At 40.0% G+C, this 16,955-nt stretch overlaps 1 protein-coding gene across 1 annotated transcript; it reads left to right on the top strand.

Moving 5' to 3' along the window:
- Positions 1-3,752: 3,752 nt before the first annotated feature.
- On the top strand, positions 3,753-15,879 carry cnga3a (cyclic nucleotide gated channel subunit alpha 3a). The gene is made up of 9 exons (XM_049587746.1): positions 3,753-3,946; positions 6,929-7,053; positions 7,237-7,326; positions 9,433-9,606; positions 11,197-11,256; positions 11,808-11,996; positions 12,113-12,214; positions 12,296-12,402; positions 13,830-15,879. Exons 2-9 carry the CDS (start codon positions 6,953-6,955, stop codon positions 15,224-15,226), a joined length of 2,220 nt encoding a protein of 739 aa, XP_049443703.1. The 5' UTR covers positions 3,753-3,946; positions 6,929-6,952; the 3' UTR covers positions 15,227-15,879.
- Positions 15,880-16,955: the final 1,076 nt, after the last annotated feature.

Raw genomic sequence — 16,955 nt, forward strand, 5'->3', positions numbered from 1 at the left:
TTATCTTTTTTCCCCCTTATCTTAACCAAAAAGTCCCTTACTGATAGAAAGCCTTCTAGGAAATCTTCTTTCAGTTGCGTAACCAATGTTATACTTCTCTGTGCTTTAGACTTCAATTGTTGTTGTTTTTTGTAGTAGTTAGTTAGTTAGTAGTTATCATAGTTGATGTTCTCTAGCGGCATACAAATCATAATTTCTGATGTCCACTTTGATATAGAGAGGGGGGAAATCTGACTTTCATCCATCCATCGTCGCGGAGGCAGCAGGCCGAACAAAGCACCCAAAACATCCCTCTCCCCAGCAACACTTTCCAGCTCCTCCTGGAGGACCCCAAGGCGTTTCCAGGCCAGACGAGATATGTAATCCCTCCAGCATGTTCTGGGTCTGCCCCGGGGCCTCCAGGTCAATGCAACATACTTCCTGGCAACAGCAAGAGCTATATCGATAAATTTCCTAGAGCTTTGATTTAGTTTCAAATTTGTAACAGTTCCTGGGAGAAAAGTCCTGGATCATAATTTTATTGAGTGTGTGACACAAATCAAACCAAAATGTTGTAACTGTAGTGCAGTGCCACATGCAGTGTAGCATCTGAATCAGAAATTTGAAATTGTAGGATTATACTGGTGTAACTTTTGAAGGGTTAGGTACAGCTGATGGAGAAAATTGTAGATCACCAATGGAAATCTGGCATTTTCAGTGGCGAACAAACTCTTCTGACATAAATCTGACCATACATCTTCATCTTCATCTTCATTTGAAGTAATACCTAGGCCAGATTCCCACCTCTTAAATCTGTGTACATATGTTTTGGGCATTATTCAATCATTAATCATTCAGTTCAATCACTGCTTATTCCAGAGTGAGAGATGTTTGTTGCTAACCAGACCTGATCACATCAGTTTGGATTCAGCTCATTGTTGAATGGCTGAGGGTAATAAATGAAGGGGCTGTGCAGTCTGATTGACTTGGAAATGCGCGGGGAGGCCAGCGTGTAGGAGACAATCGTTGCACTGGTGCACTCTGGGAAAGCCAGGGTTTAGGATGCAGTAATTAACACAGTGCCTTCTGGCACAGATGTAAAGAGGCTTTCAATCAGATCTCTATGCACCTGGAGACTAAACCTAATGAAGGCTGGAGAAGGGGAGAGTGATTGGTGACCACTTCTTGATTTTGTTTCACCATAGCAGCATCTGATTAAAATACTCTAAACATATATAAGTGGTTTTAGTTTTTTATGACCTCACCACTAAAGGGACTGTATTATCTGTGACTTATGCTTTCCAACATCCAGCACAAACATTAGATCATAAGCTTTCGAATGCAGGATTATGTCTAAATCAGACATTTGAAGAAGGGTACAGAAACGTTATTTCTGTCTGTCAGTGTCTATAGACTCTCTGTATGTAAGCACCTTTTCTGTGTATCCAGAACAGTGTTTCTATTAATGGATTGCCCTAAACCCACTCTCAGTGAGGACAATCCAAAGTCTATTACAGGGCTAATTCCCTTCAGTTTGAGAGGACCACAGACGCCCACACACACAAAACAAACCATTATCAGACACGGCAGCAGTATTGTTCATATCTGAGCTACAGAGATGATTTCTATAGATCATTATTAGAATATCTATAAGTGAATATAATATCAGAGATCATATTCCACATTGGTGGCCATAGATAATCCTGAACAGCTGGAGTCTTGCTCTTCATTTAGTGTAATATTGAAACAATGTTCAACAAAAGCGACGAATCTTAAATTGACCACGTCCATGAGGGGGCATTAGGAGGCTGAAATAGGTGCTCAAGTCTAAGCTGGGATTAGCGGTGCAGCTCCGTATATTGCCAAAGGATTTCTCTTTTAACCTTATGCCTTCGGGTGAGGTGGAGGGGGGGCGGGGCTACTCTGTGGTGCTGAGCTGGTGTGGTGACAGCAGAAACATTAGGTTGTGGGATGCTTCTCTCAGTCTGCTGCCCTAATTATTTTAATTAATATGTTATGTATGTTATATTTTATCCCTATTTTATATCTATATGCCTACAGTATATCTATATAGACTTATATTTTAACTTACACTATTCTATGTCTTAGAATATCTTTTATTTTACTTTACTGATTTATTATAACATATCTAATGAGCATTACTGGAGGAAGATTTTCATTGCCAGCAACTGCCTTTCAATTGTTGTGACAATAAATAACTTGAAATTTCCAAAACCAATCTCATGTGTGGATACAATCATTTTACTTGGCCTTTTCTTATAAATCCCATGTTAATGTACAAAAACACTACAGTATCATCTTAGCGTACCATAATGGAAAGGGATGTTAGACTACCTAGCAGTGGTGGAGGAAGTACGCAGATCTTTTACTCAAGTAAAAGTAGTAATACTATAGTGTAAAAATGCATTCAAAACTTAAAATAAAAGTACAAAATCATCAAAGTGGGAGACGTCAACTGTGACTCTGTGCCTCTTCCTCTTAATGGAAAAATCAAAATAAAGTCTATAATTATAGACTTATAATTATAGATGCATAAATGTGTTCATCACTTAATGTTGCAGATGGTAAAGATTGGGGTGGATAACCTGTAATGATATATAACCACCCATTAGTTTATTCATATTTTGCACTGAAAATCTATATTCGCAAAGTAACTAAAGCTTCAAAATAAATGTAGTGGAGTAAAATGTACAATATTTCCCTTAGAAATGTAGTTTATATTCTATGTTTGCTTTTATTTATTTACTTGGTCTGCAACGGTGTTTGAGTGGGTGGAACATGTCAGGTGGTATCCACATGAATGGCAGAACCAAAGGTTTCCCAGCAGAACAATGCATTGGAACAAAGTAATCAAAGTTATTCACTTCAACTGTCAGTGGTTTGAATGTTTTGGCTGATCGGTGTGTACATATATATGCATACATATGTGTGTGTGTATATATATATATTTAACTTTTTATCTTCATATTTTGTGCTTGTATGTTTGAGATATTTTTTATCTTATATCTTTATATTTGTAAGTGTATGATGGCACCTTGGGGCTGGGAGAAAGCACAATTTCGTTCCCATACTCTGTATGTGGAAATGACAATAAAGTTGAACCTGACTTGAACTTGACATATTAGCATCAAAGAAAAGTTCATTTCAGAAGCACACATATATCATATAGTTGGATTACACTACTTATTATTGATGCATTCATGTTTTAATCACTTTAATGTTGCTAGGAAAGCTGGGACTCATTCTTATTACTCTATATACTGCAGGGTGGCCTAATCTGTAGTAATGTGTTATAATTTATTACTTAATTTATATTTTGTATCACTGATCTAACTCTGCCAAATCTAGCCTATAGATTTAAAAGTACAACAATTAGAAGTAGGCTGTAATGTAGCAATAATGGAAATATTCAGGTAGCGTACAAGTACATAAAAACTGTATTTAAGTACAGTACTTGAGTAAATGTACTTAGTTACCCTCCATCATTGGTTGATGCACTGTTGCTTCAAACTGCACACATGCACAGAGCTGTGTGAGGGTGTAAACTTTCTACAGTTTCAAATGCAACATTTCCACATTTATTATCTTACTTTGTGTCCGTGCCATGTGTTTGGTGTGTGTGGTTTTAACATGTGTCCTGATGACTGTGCAGTCAGCTGTGAGCTGTGATGGACGCTGATGGACAGGTCTCCGTCTCCTCCCCCAAGTCTGATCTGGGACCTGTGAGCTCAGCCAGCACCGTCCTCATCCAGCAGAGCCGCTGCTGCCAATTATGGACAGCCGGCATCGATATTTTTGGTGACGCTGCGCTCGGACCAAACGGATCGGGAATATTTCACTGGAGAACTATATTTCATTTTTAAAGATGGGATTATACAGAAGCGATCAGAGGGGAATTACTTGTTTGGTCGGAATAAAAAAGTCAGTGTGAAGCGGCTTCAGACGGGTGAGTTATCCGCTAAATGCTTCTGTTCAGACTCCGCAAGACTTTCAGATCTGTGACTGTAAAACTATCATTTTATTTAGAATAATATCATGTGTCGGTTTCTGTGAATTTGGACGGCTGTTCTGCAGCAACAGGTTGTCGAAGATGCTCACATAAATTCCCACTACAGCTGTCAGAGCTCTGATATTCTTCTGCACATTTCTCTGACTTCATTTTTATTCAACTTGATTAAAATGTCAAAAAAATGTGGAGTTATAGAAAACACACTTCAGAGCATATTGGTACATGGAGGCACACACTGCAGAGCACAAGCAGATAATCACAATGTGATGAGCTTTTTTTTATTTGTTCATGTCTGACTGTCTTGTATGAGGGCATCATACACGTCCTTTTCCATCTTCATATGTGAATTTCTTTGTCTGGAAATGAAAAAAAATGTGAGGCAGAGGAGTTGTAAAAGAGACTAGAATGAAAGAAAATGTTAAAATAAGACATAAAAGAAAGGTGAGGAATGTAATGAAGATGTGCAGCACCATTTTGAGCAAAGCTGTAGATCCACTGAGTTCTTTCATGCCCTGATAAAGCAGTAAAAGCTGTCATTTCCTCTCCAAAAAAATTGAAATAGAATACAATAATAATAATACACTGAGTTGTGCTTCAGGAAGGGAGCCTTTTTTGTAGCAGATTATATTCGCCAAGGTTGGGATGGAGAGCAGAATATTTTGTTAAGAGCTGTAAAATAACCTGTTTTCATATAACGACCACTGCAGCTGTACTTTAAGAGTCTTGCAACGCCGTGTGGGTCCAACACTTTGCGTACATGACATAAAAATAAAGTAGGCAGTTAGCCTTTAGCAGAAGCCATATGTCCAAAGGGTGTATCAGTTAAACAGTGCAAGCCTTAAAGCTTATTTGTAGGAGACTATGAAGAATGCAGCAGTCTATTAAACATATTTACATTTATAACTGGATTTAATGAGGATACTTAGTTTGTAGGGTAAAAAGCAGTAGGCCCATGTGAGTGAGGGGGGGGGGGGGGTGTCTTGATCAACACAATCTCACCACAAGCCTCTTAGTGAGTCTTGACACCTGGGTGCAGCAGGGAGACTAATCTCCAGGAACAATAATCATTTAAACACTGGTTTCAACTTTAAAGAGCCCGCTACTGTAAAGGGGACACACTGTTCAATAATTACAAATGATGTCACTGAATTAAAACATTATTGGGCCCATATTAATTACATTTTGGTTGAGAAAATGGCAGCATAAAATAATGTAGAGGCAGATTTGTCTTGGGAGTAACGTCATATTCAAACACCAGGCTCCAACACAATGTATTTTCTAGAGGCTCCATGATACGATATTATCACCATACAATATTATTGCGATTTTGAAAATGTCGTAATATGCTGAGTATCGCGATAAAATATGCTGCGATGTATTGCGATTTCTAACCTTTTTTCAGTGGCAAATTATGTCCCTAAAGGAAAACTTTGTCAACATTGACAGTTTTATTGAATAAGTCGCCAATCTGTTCATCTCACTCCAGTCATTAAAGTAAACCGAAAAAGCAAATGATGACATTATTGTAGTAAGCTACCAACAGTTTAAGTTTTGTATTCCTAATATTAATCACTTATATAATAAAAAAAAGTCTTGGTGTCTATGTCATGATGCAATATTGCCACACAAAAATATCACGATATTATACGGTATCGATTTTCTTAACACCACTGTGGTATGCTGTGTATTTTCACTAGAATTTAAGTGTATCATCGTTAGGTTGTCCTTGTTTTTAATGAATTTTTGTATGATTAAAAAAAAGCTCAAAAGGCAGATATGTTCAGCACAATGCAGGAAGTGGTATGCATTGCAACATTTTCTTTTTTTAAACTGCGCCATCATCCTCTGGTCTCTGACAAGCTGTGATTGTCATGTTTGAAAGCAAGAAATTATATGTAAAACATGAAAAAACAATGACTTAATGACACTTGACTATAATAAATATGCATTCTCAGGTGTAACAGAGGTGCTGCGTGGCTCAGGGATGATTATGCAACTCACATTTGGTGTACAGACAGCGTTGGCTTTACCTTTCGTCACCCTTCAAGCGCTTGGCTTCTGGGTGATTCTGCCGCTGTGATTTAATTTAGTGGGGGCTGGTTAACTCCCTGGTATTAGCACTAAGCTACATGTGCGCACGTGTTACAACCACTGGTGTTCCCCAGAGATCAGTGAGTCATTATTTACCAGCAGACCAAAATAATCTATTACCATGAAGCAAAAAGCACTTCAAATTTATTTAAATTATTTATATATTAATTATTATATATATATTTACAGACCTGTAATAAGGTATAATGTCTTAAAAAGCCACTGGGAGAAATGGGATATCAGTAGCACATACTTGTCTTTCCCTTTTCCTGCCTTTGTCCTCGCCTAAACTTCAGGACTGCAATTGAAATAAGTCATGAGACCTAATTGCAATACACTGATGGATTTTAGCTCTGTATAAACGTTCCTGTACTGTATTCTAATTTATCAAGTCAGCCTACAATCCATCTGCACTGCATTAAAATGTGCTTTATTTCCTGGAGATGGCTGACCTGGCCTGGCTGGTTTCTCCAGACTTTACCTAGAACTGAAAGAGTCACCATGTACATTTAGACTTCTTCTTTAAGTGGTGCTCTAATAGACTTAACCTGCCGTATACACGGCCGAACATAGCAACTACAGTCTACCTGTAAGCCATAGCTTAGTTATTTTAAAAGGCAGCTGATGGTTCACAGAGAGAGGGCACTGATCCTGTTTAGTGTTAAGGACATAATGAGGTTGTATTTTTAGGCGCTACTCTCTGCCAAACGTTCAGTAAACACATCAACAACACAGCTCTCACGAGGGGAAAATGATTTCTGGCTTTAAAATGTTGTGTTTGTGCCATAAAGTCAAAGTCTCAAAGTTTGTGTTCTCTGTGTGCTGCAGGCCAGCAGAGCCAGACACGACGACATGGCAAAAATCTGCAGTGAAAAGTCCTTTTCAGGCAGACACCGGCTGCCCACCAACACGCACGAAGACGAGCTCGCTGTCGTTGAAAATGGAGAGAGCAGGTCTGATATCACCGTCAGATTATTTAGATTCAAGGAATGCTCAAAAACTCACTTTGTGCTTCTGTTAGGTCAGGATTTTATGAATTTTGACTACAGTCAGCACCTTTTGCATCATTGACAGAGTCACTTGAAAGCTTTAACTTCAGCATGTCACTGTAATTTTCCCCTCCTGCTGTCTTGCAGGGCTCAGTCTCTTTGTGAAGACAACTCTGAGAGAGCGCTGTCTTCAGACTCCCACAGAAACTCATTTACAGGTGCTGGGGCCATGGCCAGGTAAACTTCTGCAGTCATACTTTTAAGTCCTTAGTTGGTATTTACCAGTGGTGGGAAGTTACTTAGTTAAGTTTCTAAAGTACTTAAATGCAATGTTGAGGTACTTTACTTGAGTATTTCTACTTTGTTTTGCTTTATTTCACTTTATTACATTAAACAGCAAAATATTGTACATTTTACTTCACTACATTAATTGGACAGCTTGTTACTGTTAATTTTTACAAAGCCCCTAATGCCTCAAAAGGTGATTTCTTGATTCTTGTGCGCAAAAGTTATTATCTTAAAAAAAAAAAAAAATTAAAAATCACCTTTTAGGACTTTAGGGACTTCTCAAAAACCAGTAACAACCTGTCAAATTAATGTAATGGAGTAAAAAGTACAATACTTTGCTGTACAATACAGTGAGTTAGATTGATTTGACTTGATTTGATTTGATTTGATTTGATTTGATTTGATTATTGTGTCATGCATAAACAGTATGTTCAGCCCAAACAGGCTCACAGGACACCATAAAAAAGAGAGACCAGAAACCAGCAGTGACACAAATCACAAATAATACTAAACATATAAACCATCTTGGCATTTTTTCAACTTATAAACATTGAAATTAAACAGTGAAGTAGAAGTATAAAGCAGAATACAATGCAAAGACTCAGGCAGAGTACCTCAAAATTGTACTTGGACAAGACTGACTTGTGCGCACAAAAAACAAAAACAAAGTCACCTGGGACATGAAGACTTTACGGGATTTCAGATTAAGAAGTGATTCCCAGCCTTTTGGCTTGTAACAAAAAAATGTCTAGTTTCATTTAAATAACTGTATGAGGCCCCAAAAGGCAACATTTGACAATATATATTTAACAAAAATATTTAATGTATATTTAACAAAAAAGCAAACATTCAGTCCAAAGCCCAAACAATGAATTTAAATACAGAAATATATTTTTCTTATCCCCTTTCCTATTATTATTTATCTCACAACCCTTTAAACATATTTTGTATGATTATAATGAAGATGAAGATTGATGTCTAGCATATAACTGAGGGCCAGACAGGAAACCCCTTTAACTTAAGCTAACAGTGCTAGCATTGATGCAACAGAAGTCCTGCGACATTCCCGAAGTGCCACTAGCTGCCGTGCAGTCAGTAGCTTTCCACAAGCTGTCATTCCTAACTTGAGGCTTGTAAGGGAGACGCTATCAGGGATGTATAAAGAGAACTGGATACGGCATTCTCATGAAAGTTGCTCAGTGGCGCATGAAGCCAAAAAAGTTCAACTTCGCGGGCATAAACTCACCTGGATTTCTCACTCTGCTTCCACATCATTGGGCCTGTAGGGCAGGTGCACTAGAGAGCTCGCCAGCTGGTGATAAAATTATTTAACTGTGTTGCTCTTGATCTTAATCTTGTTCAGGTTACAATATATATATGTATATATATATATTTATTTACGTTTATGTTTGTTAATAATTCCTGTTTATTTAACTATATATTTGTTAATACTATTGTTTAAATTTCTTATATTTTCACGTATCTTTCCTCTCTTGCAAGGAGCACCTGTAACATAAATAATTTCCCCTCGGGGATCAATAAAGTATTTCTGATTCTGATTCTGATTCTCTTCTAGACGTTCGTTATGTTATTGGCTCATATGGATCAAATCACGACAGTGAAGCAAATCATTTTGCTGGGGTTATGATGCTCAAAAAATGCATCCACTGATTTAGAGATGTCTCTCCCAGTCTAAGTCACTGGGGAAATGTCATTTTGGGCCCAGTGACATCACATGACAGACCCAGAAGCTAGACTGTCAATTTGGCTTCAAAGTCCGACATACTTCCTACAGGGGGCCAGAGCGCAACTTGATGCAGTAGCCATAGATCAGCTACAACAGTAAAATGCTGCTTATACATCAGTGCTTCAGTATTTATAATTTTATGATGTAACACTCCTCATGAATGAAGGACTTTTACTTGTAATGTAGTATTTGTGTTGTGTTTTGTTGTATTGTATTGTCCCTCCACCACTAGTATTTCTGTACCCTGTTACATCCCTAGACTAGACGGGTGTCACTTTGTTGGCTTTTCCCTCCTGCTAACCTTCCAGGCTCTCTTACTTCTTCTTCATGCTGTGGAACTGGGCGTCTCACAGAATAAACCCTGAAACAGAGAGGCAAGACTCTTTCCTCGACCGCTTCAGAGGCCCTGAGCTCAAAGACATCTCCAGTCGAGACAGCAATGCCCAGTCTACGGGCCACAACGACACAATTCGAAAGAGAAAGTAAGTACTGGACCGTGTAGCGGTGCCTTAATAAAGTTTAATTTCCAGGTCTCACTGTGACAGTGGTTTCTTTGTGTGAACAATTTCAAACAAAACCCACTGAAGAGGACAATTAATCCACTTTACATGAGGAACAATCATTTCTTGAAGTAGGCTTAATGGATGGACAGAAAATGATGCTAAAATTACAATGGGACAGAAGATTTAACCTCAGTACTGTGAGTGATTGGATCGCTGAAGAGGTTCAGAGCTGCAGAGGACTATCGCCTGCCACAAAAACCCCTGTCACCTGCACGAGGAAGAGGAAGAGTGAAATGAATAAACTGGACCTCAACCACATCCTTTGAATATACTAACTCTCCTACCATGATATTGCTCTGCTAGCTAACCACGAGATAACAGACGAGTGCGGTGTTATAAACTGGCAACCTCTGGGCTGAAAAATCAAGCCTTAAAGCTGAATCCACAAGCGAGTCAATCCCCACAGGGCAAAGACACAACAAACTCGCATCAGAGAAATAGTGGCGATGAAGGCTGACTGTTCCGTCACCTTACCTCGCCTGTGTCTTGGCCTGAAAGCTGCACTTGAGGGCAGCACAAAGACTGCAGACAATGGCCAATAAGCATGTACGTTCTGCACCTGTGTGAGAGGACATAACTTTCCATACCAGCAGGTGGCGGTAGTCTGTAATCGTCATTCAAAAAGGGAAACTGGAAGACTGACAGGATGAAGCTAGTTAGCTAGCTAGCACATTACCAACACAACCCAATGTTCAAAGAACAAATGATATTTAACGTTCCCTGATAAACAATAACACAAACAGTTATGAACAATTTCTGCTAAAGAGCTCAATGGCTGAAAGAAAACCCTTCCTTGATCAGAATCAGAATCAGTATTAGCTTTATTTGCCAAGTATGTGTGTACACACAAGGAATTTGACTCGTGTAGACTTGCTCTCAATGTACCAGTTGTATAACAAGTTTATTTCGATCTCACGCCAATTCAACATGCTGAACAACTAGGGCAACAGACACTCACCGACACACTGCCATTGACCTACGGCCGATTGTCAGCTTGGTGTGTCACGGCCCTTAGATGCACGTGTACCTATTCCCAACTTAACAGCAGAAATAAACATGTTTACAGCCTGGTACAAAAAAGCGCTTTAGGTCTATACAGCTAATTTTTCCATTAATGACAACTGTACAGTGAATTTTTTAAAGGCTTAAAGGTGTGCATAATTAAGGCTCTCAGTCAGAGCCACCCCTCACTCCGCCACAGCTCCACCCTCTCGTCCAGATAGGGTCACTGTGGCTACAGAAACCCAAGATGGTGACAGCCAAAATGCCGAACTCGAGGCTCCAACACGGGGGAGATATTAAAAAAACAAATACTTTCGAATGATTTTTTTTTAAGCCATTATTAGCTTGTAACAAGAGATAAATGAATAATCAACACAGGGGCACGGGATTAAACTAACTTCAAAACATATTTTTCATTTTACTGTGTTCATAAAGATAAAGATCTTTGATGTCTGACACCGTGAGAGCTCCCTGTACAAAAGTCTTGTCTTTTATTTCTTTCCAAAGTCTCGCCAGTAATTGGCCGCTAGCTACTTACAACATGAATAACTGCAACAACACAGACGAGTAAGTGTGTGCATCATCTGTGTCAGGAAGTAGAATGAAAATAGATTTAGATTTGTAGAGAAATTAATCATGGATCGTGCTGAGCATAGCTGGCATAGTTTGTGTCATGTAGCTGATGTGGTGCATTCTGCGGTAAATCGCATAGCTAGAAGTCTTGTAAACACCATGTCCTTCATTTCCCCATTCCTTTTTGGTGTTTCCTCCTGCATTAGACAGATTTAACCTCTGCTCCTATGCTTGCTTGAGTCATGATGTGGGTTGTACTGATTTAACCCTGGGAATACATAGATATGAAACTTATAGGCATATTCTGATATTTAGCTGACGGTAGTTTTAAAGCTGTAAACTGAAAAGAAGACATGGGACCTTACCTGTATTATGATGCCATCTGCTGGACAAATGTATGACCTGCTTTAGATCTTCCAATAAAGTCTTGTGGGACACCTCCAGTAGAAACCCCTCTGTGTAGTCTGGTAGTCCTCTGACAGCCCCTTGTAGACCACCTCCGTCCTTTTTCACTTCCACTGAAAAAGTTAACCTCTGATCCGTAGCAAAAAAGAGGACAAGAAGGAGGAGATTAAAAAAGATGAGAAAAAAGAGGAGGAGAAAAAGGACGAGAAGAAAGACGGGGACAAGAAGGAAGAGGAGAAGAAGGATGAGAAGAAGGATGAGAAGAAAGACGAGAAGAAAGATGATAAGAAGGACGATAAGAAAGATGATAAAAAGAAAGAGGAGCCACCGTGAGTACACCTTTAGATACAATATGTCTATTAAGAATGGGAAATGTATTTACAGAAAGCGCAAGTCTGTCTCTTTCACACTTACTGTATATAAAGTAATGCTGAGTTCTTTTCAGGAAAGAAATCTGGATTATGGATCCAGCCACAGACCAGTACTACAAATGGCTGACTGTCATCGCAGGCCCAGTATTTTATAACCTGATGATCATCGTAACGAGGTATTGTCCATTTAACGTGCTTCAGAACTCCACCAAGTGGGATATTCATAAAATCTAAAATGTATTCTCCTTGTCTTCTAGAGCCTGTTTTAATGAACTCCAGGACTCATATGTAAAGCTCTGGTTAGTCTTGGACTACACCTCAGACATCATCTACTACATGGACTCGTTCGTCAGATCGAGAACAGGTCAGAATCTTGAAAATGTTTTAAGACAGAATTTCTTTACACTGATCAGTCACAACATTACAGCCCTGTCTACACATATAGAGATGTTTCTACCAACACATTTTTTGGCCTTTTATTAGGTCACTAAAATGGAGATTTTTTTTTAAATGCCTTCTAAGGTGCAGAAATAACAAAAACAATGGCGGACTACAAGTTTGCTAACGTTTTGTTAGCACTGCTTGGTCTAACGACTACTTTACACTATTTCTGAACCACTTTATGGACAAACAGAGGCATCTGCTGCACCCACTGTTTTTGGTACACCTTAGTGTCCACGGTTTTAAGTCCTTCAGAAACACCAGTTTTGAATCAGGACCGGTTGAACCAGCAGTGGGTTTGTTGTCAGGTGACGTTAGCCTGTGCACTTTTTTATCTTTGTGATGCGGTAGACTGCTGAAGACAGCTAATGCCAGCAAGCATTTGGAGTTGTTTTTGTGTTCTAGTGTTTTTATTTATTTTCTAACAAAGGGGAACAATGTCAGTTTTCAAAAATATCTGTATATGTGTAGACAGGGCCTAAAACCACTGACAGGTGAAGTGAATAACATTGATCATCTTGTTACAATGCACTGTTCTGCTGGGGAACCTTAGGTCCTGGCATTCATGGGGATGCTATGTGATGTGCTCTACCCACCGAAACATTGTTGTAGACTAAGTATCCCCCCCATGGCAACAGCACTTCCTGATGGCAGTGGCTCCCTGGCAGGGAAATGCACAATGCCAGACCACAAAAGCAGCCCAGAAATGGCCTGAAGAACATGACAAAGAGCTCAAGGCATTGACCTAGCCATATTCCCCAGATCCCAATCTGATCGAGCATCTGTGGGACATACCCCATTTCATAACTTACAGGACTGAAAGGATCAACCACCAACACCCTGGTGCCAGACACAAAAAGCCACTCCCAGAGGTCTTGTGCCCAAGCCTCGACAGTTCAGAGCCAAGTCCGATCCAAGGAGGCCTCATCGTGGGACAGACTTGGCTCCGGGGTACTGGCACATCCCAAGAATACTCAATCAGTTGGGGATCTGAGGAATTTAGAGACCAGGTTAACACCTTGAGCCCTTTGTCATGCACTGTACAGTTTTTTTTCCTTCTATGTAGCATTGTGGTCCTGCTGGGGGTGCCACCGCCACCAGGGAGCACCGCTGCCTCGAGGGGGTGTTCTTGGTCCACAATGGCGTTTTAGTGGGTGGTGCATATTAACTGGTGTCCACATGAATGCCAGGACCCAAGGATTCCCAGCAGAACATTGCATTGTGACGAGATGATCAATATCAGTCACTTCACCTGTCAGTGGTTTTATTGATGTGGTTGATCGATGTGTGTACAACAATGTGTGCATTGTAGTTTGGGATTCGGCTTCTAATTTTGTGTTTGTTCTTCAGGTTACCTGGAACAAGGTCTGCTGGTAAAAGATAAAGGGAAACTGATAGCCAAATACAGAACAACATCTCAGTTCAAATACGACATGATTTCAATGATCCCCACTGATCTACTGTTTCTGAAATTCGGATTCAACAACCCCGAGTTCAGACTTAACCGTCTTTGCAAAATCTCAAGGCTTTTTGAATTCTTTGAGAGGACTGAAACCAGAACCAGCTTCCCCAACATGTTTCGTATCAGCAATCTTGTGCTTTATATCCTCATTATTATCCACTGGAATGCTTGTATGTTTTTTGCCATTTCGAAAACTATTGGTTTTGGATCTGACACGTGGGTATATCCTAATATCAGTCACCCTGAGTACGGCCGATTGACCAGGAAGTACATCTACTCTCTGTATTGGTCCACACTGACCCTCACCACCATTGGAGAGACCCCTCCACCAGTGCGGGATATTGAATACCTGTTTGTCATTGCTGACTTTCTTACTGGTGTGCTGATCTTTGCTAGTATTGTCGGTAACGTCGGTGCCATGATCTCCAACATGAATGCCTCTCGTGCCGAGTTCCAGGCGAAGATCGACTCCATAAAACAGTACATGCAGTTTCGAAAAGTCACCAAGGACCTGGAGGCCAGGGTCATCAAGTGGTTTGACTATCTGTGGACCGAGAAGAAGACCTGTGATGAGAAGGAAGTTTTGAAGAACCTCCCAGACAAGCTCAAGGCTGAGATCGCCATCAATGTCCATTTGGATACTCTGAAAAAAGTGCGTATTTTCCAGGATTGTGAAGCCGGTCTGCTGATTGAATTGGTCCTCAAGCTGCAGCCACAAGTGTTCAGTCCTGGAGATTACATCTGTAAGAAGGGGGATATTGGCAGGGAGATGTACATCATCAAGGAGGGGAAGCTGGCTGTGGTGGCCGATGATGGAGTCACTCAGTTCGTAGTGCTCAGTGATGGTGCATACTTTGGGGAAATCAGTATCTTGGGTATCAAGGGCAGTAAAGCAGGCAACAGGAGAACAGCCAACATCAGAAGCGTAGGGTACTCTGATCTCTTCGCCCTGTCCAAAGATGACTTGATGGAAGCTCTCACTGAGTATCCAGATGCTAAAAAAGCTCTGGAGGAGAAGGGGAAAGCCATCTTGATGAAAGACAACCTGATCGATGAGGCGGTTGCCAACGCCGGCGCTGACCCCAAAGACCTGGACGAGAAAATTGTCAAACTGCAGAGCAACCTGGAGGCCATGCAAACCAAGTACGCCCAGCTAATGGCGGAGTTCACCTCCAGCCAGACAAGGATGAAGCAGAGGGTCACTGAGATGGAGGCCAAAGTGAAAAGCATACGACCTGAGGACCTGTCAGAGGTGGTGGCCGACAAAGACAAAAAAGTCCAGTAATGTGAGCGATACTCAAGGACTTTACAGGAAATGAAGGGATTTTTCATTTAGAATAGAAGAGTGTCACTTTTTAAAGATCCATGTTTATATCTATTTATACATCTCTGTTGATTATTACTGTAATGTGTCAAATTGTAAACAAATGTACAGTGTATACAGCAAATATTTTTGTTTGCATGCTACGATTGACAGCCAATTTCACGTTGTCAGTAAACTACCTGAGTATTCTGATCAGAAGCACTTGTGTATGCAAAACAAATGGCTTTTCATAGCCTTAGAATAAAGTTTTTTTCCCCTGATCACTATCGACATTTTCACCAGAAAACAAAGTCATCTATCTATAAAGTATGAACTGCAGTTAATGCACAATTATGTCTATTTGTCTGTGCTGTTTTAATCTTGCTCTGTGAAGCACTTTGGGCTGTGTGTTGTATGAAAGGTGCTAAAGAAAAAGAAAAAAAAAAGAATGCAACTGCAGTATCCGTTTGATACAGTAGGTGAATGCACAAAATAAACCCAAATGCAGTTCTGTTTATAAGTTATCAGCACACACTATCAGTTGTAAATTGCAATGTTATATGTAAATAAACATTAAATGTTGATATAACATATTCTATGTGTGTCTAGATTGTTCTATTGTCAGAGATTTGATTGTTTTTAAGTGATATTTTTAAGCTAATTGTTTGGACATGTACTCAGAAAACTACTCCCAGTCTTTACCAATGCTGTATATCATCATACGTTTGTTTTCTCACCAGTGTCCGTAATGTCCGGATAACTTCCAATAAGTTTCAAAACAAACTTCCAATAAGTACAGCCATACAAATCTTAATCTGAGCACAGTCGAAAACTGTTTCCTAACATCAGCACCACCTGTGCTTACTGGCATGAACTTAAATACCATGGCAAAGTTGTGCTTATGCGTAGCAATCTGGAAGTTCTACGGTTGAGAAAATGTAGCGCCATGGAAAAGGGCTGTCTGACAGCAAGGTAAAGTGGTGACTTTAAGTTTGTTTTTTTTTAGGTGGTTGAAAGACGTTTTTGCTGCTAACCCCCATCCACAGCTGTACATTGCTTATCTGCATGGCAGTACTTCTGTCTGCTTCTCCAAACTGGGAGCATGCCGACTGACATCTACTCACTTAAATACCCTGATTGTGGATGGCAGTTTGGTGCGGGGCAGGTAGGTTGCACTGAAGTTCATTCAGGACAAAGTGTGTATACGTTCCAATTGTTCTTTGCATATTACTCATACATTATTACAGACAGATGCCGTGACTAATGAAATAGCTACGCCTACAGTCTTCATCTGGGTACTTTTCTCCACCCAATGGAGGCATGTGTGAGATATGTTCGGATTTTACCTGGTGGCCCCTGATTGGTTATCAATGCATGGCAAAAATAACTAAACCTAGGGTGGAAAATTACAAGAAATGTTGTCAGATTGGGCAACTTTCTGCCCAAGTGGGTGGCTTTGGGATGGACTATGTTGGTAAAAATTAGCTTAGGTAGCTTACACAATCTATTTTTCTTCTTCTTTTTTTTTAATATTCATATTTTTAACTGGCTAATAATGACATCTTTGAACCAACCTGGTAACACTACAGTATAGGCTCACCCTCTGACTGCTAGTTGGTTGCTACTTGTTGCAACAGTAGATTACAGCAATGTCTGTAGTACTATATCCTCCCGAGACCCCGTGTCCTCATACGAGGACATTAAATTTTGG

Source organism: Epinephelus fuscoguttatus, linkage group LG10, assembly GCF_011397635.1.
Source record: "Epinephelus fuscoguttatus linkage group LG10, E.fuscoguttatus.final_Chr_v1".
Classification (NCBI taxonomy): domain Eukaryota; kingdom Metazoa; phylum Chordata; class Actinopteri; order Perciformes; family Serranidae; genus Epinephelus; species Epinephelus fuscoguttatus.

Excerpts from the sequence above, each read along its gene's own strand:
- cnga3a (XM_049587746.1), top strand. The coding sequence starts at position 6,953 with ATGGCAAAAATCTGCAGTGAAAAGTCCTTTTCAGGCAGACACCGGCTG. Across the intron at positions 7,054-7,236 it reads GTTGAAAATGGAGAGAGCAG|GGCTCAGTCTCTTTGTGAAG; the intron begins GTCTGATATCAC and ends GCTGTCTTGCAG. Across the intron at positions 9,607-11,196 it reads GACACAATTCGAAAGAGAAA|TCTCGCCAGTAATTGGCCGC; the intron begins GTAAGTACTGGA and ends TTCTTTCCAAAG.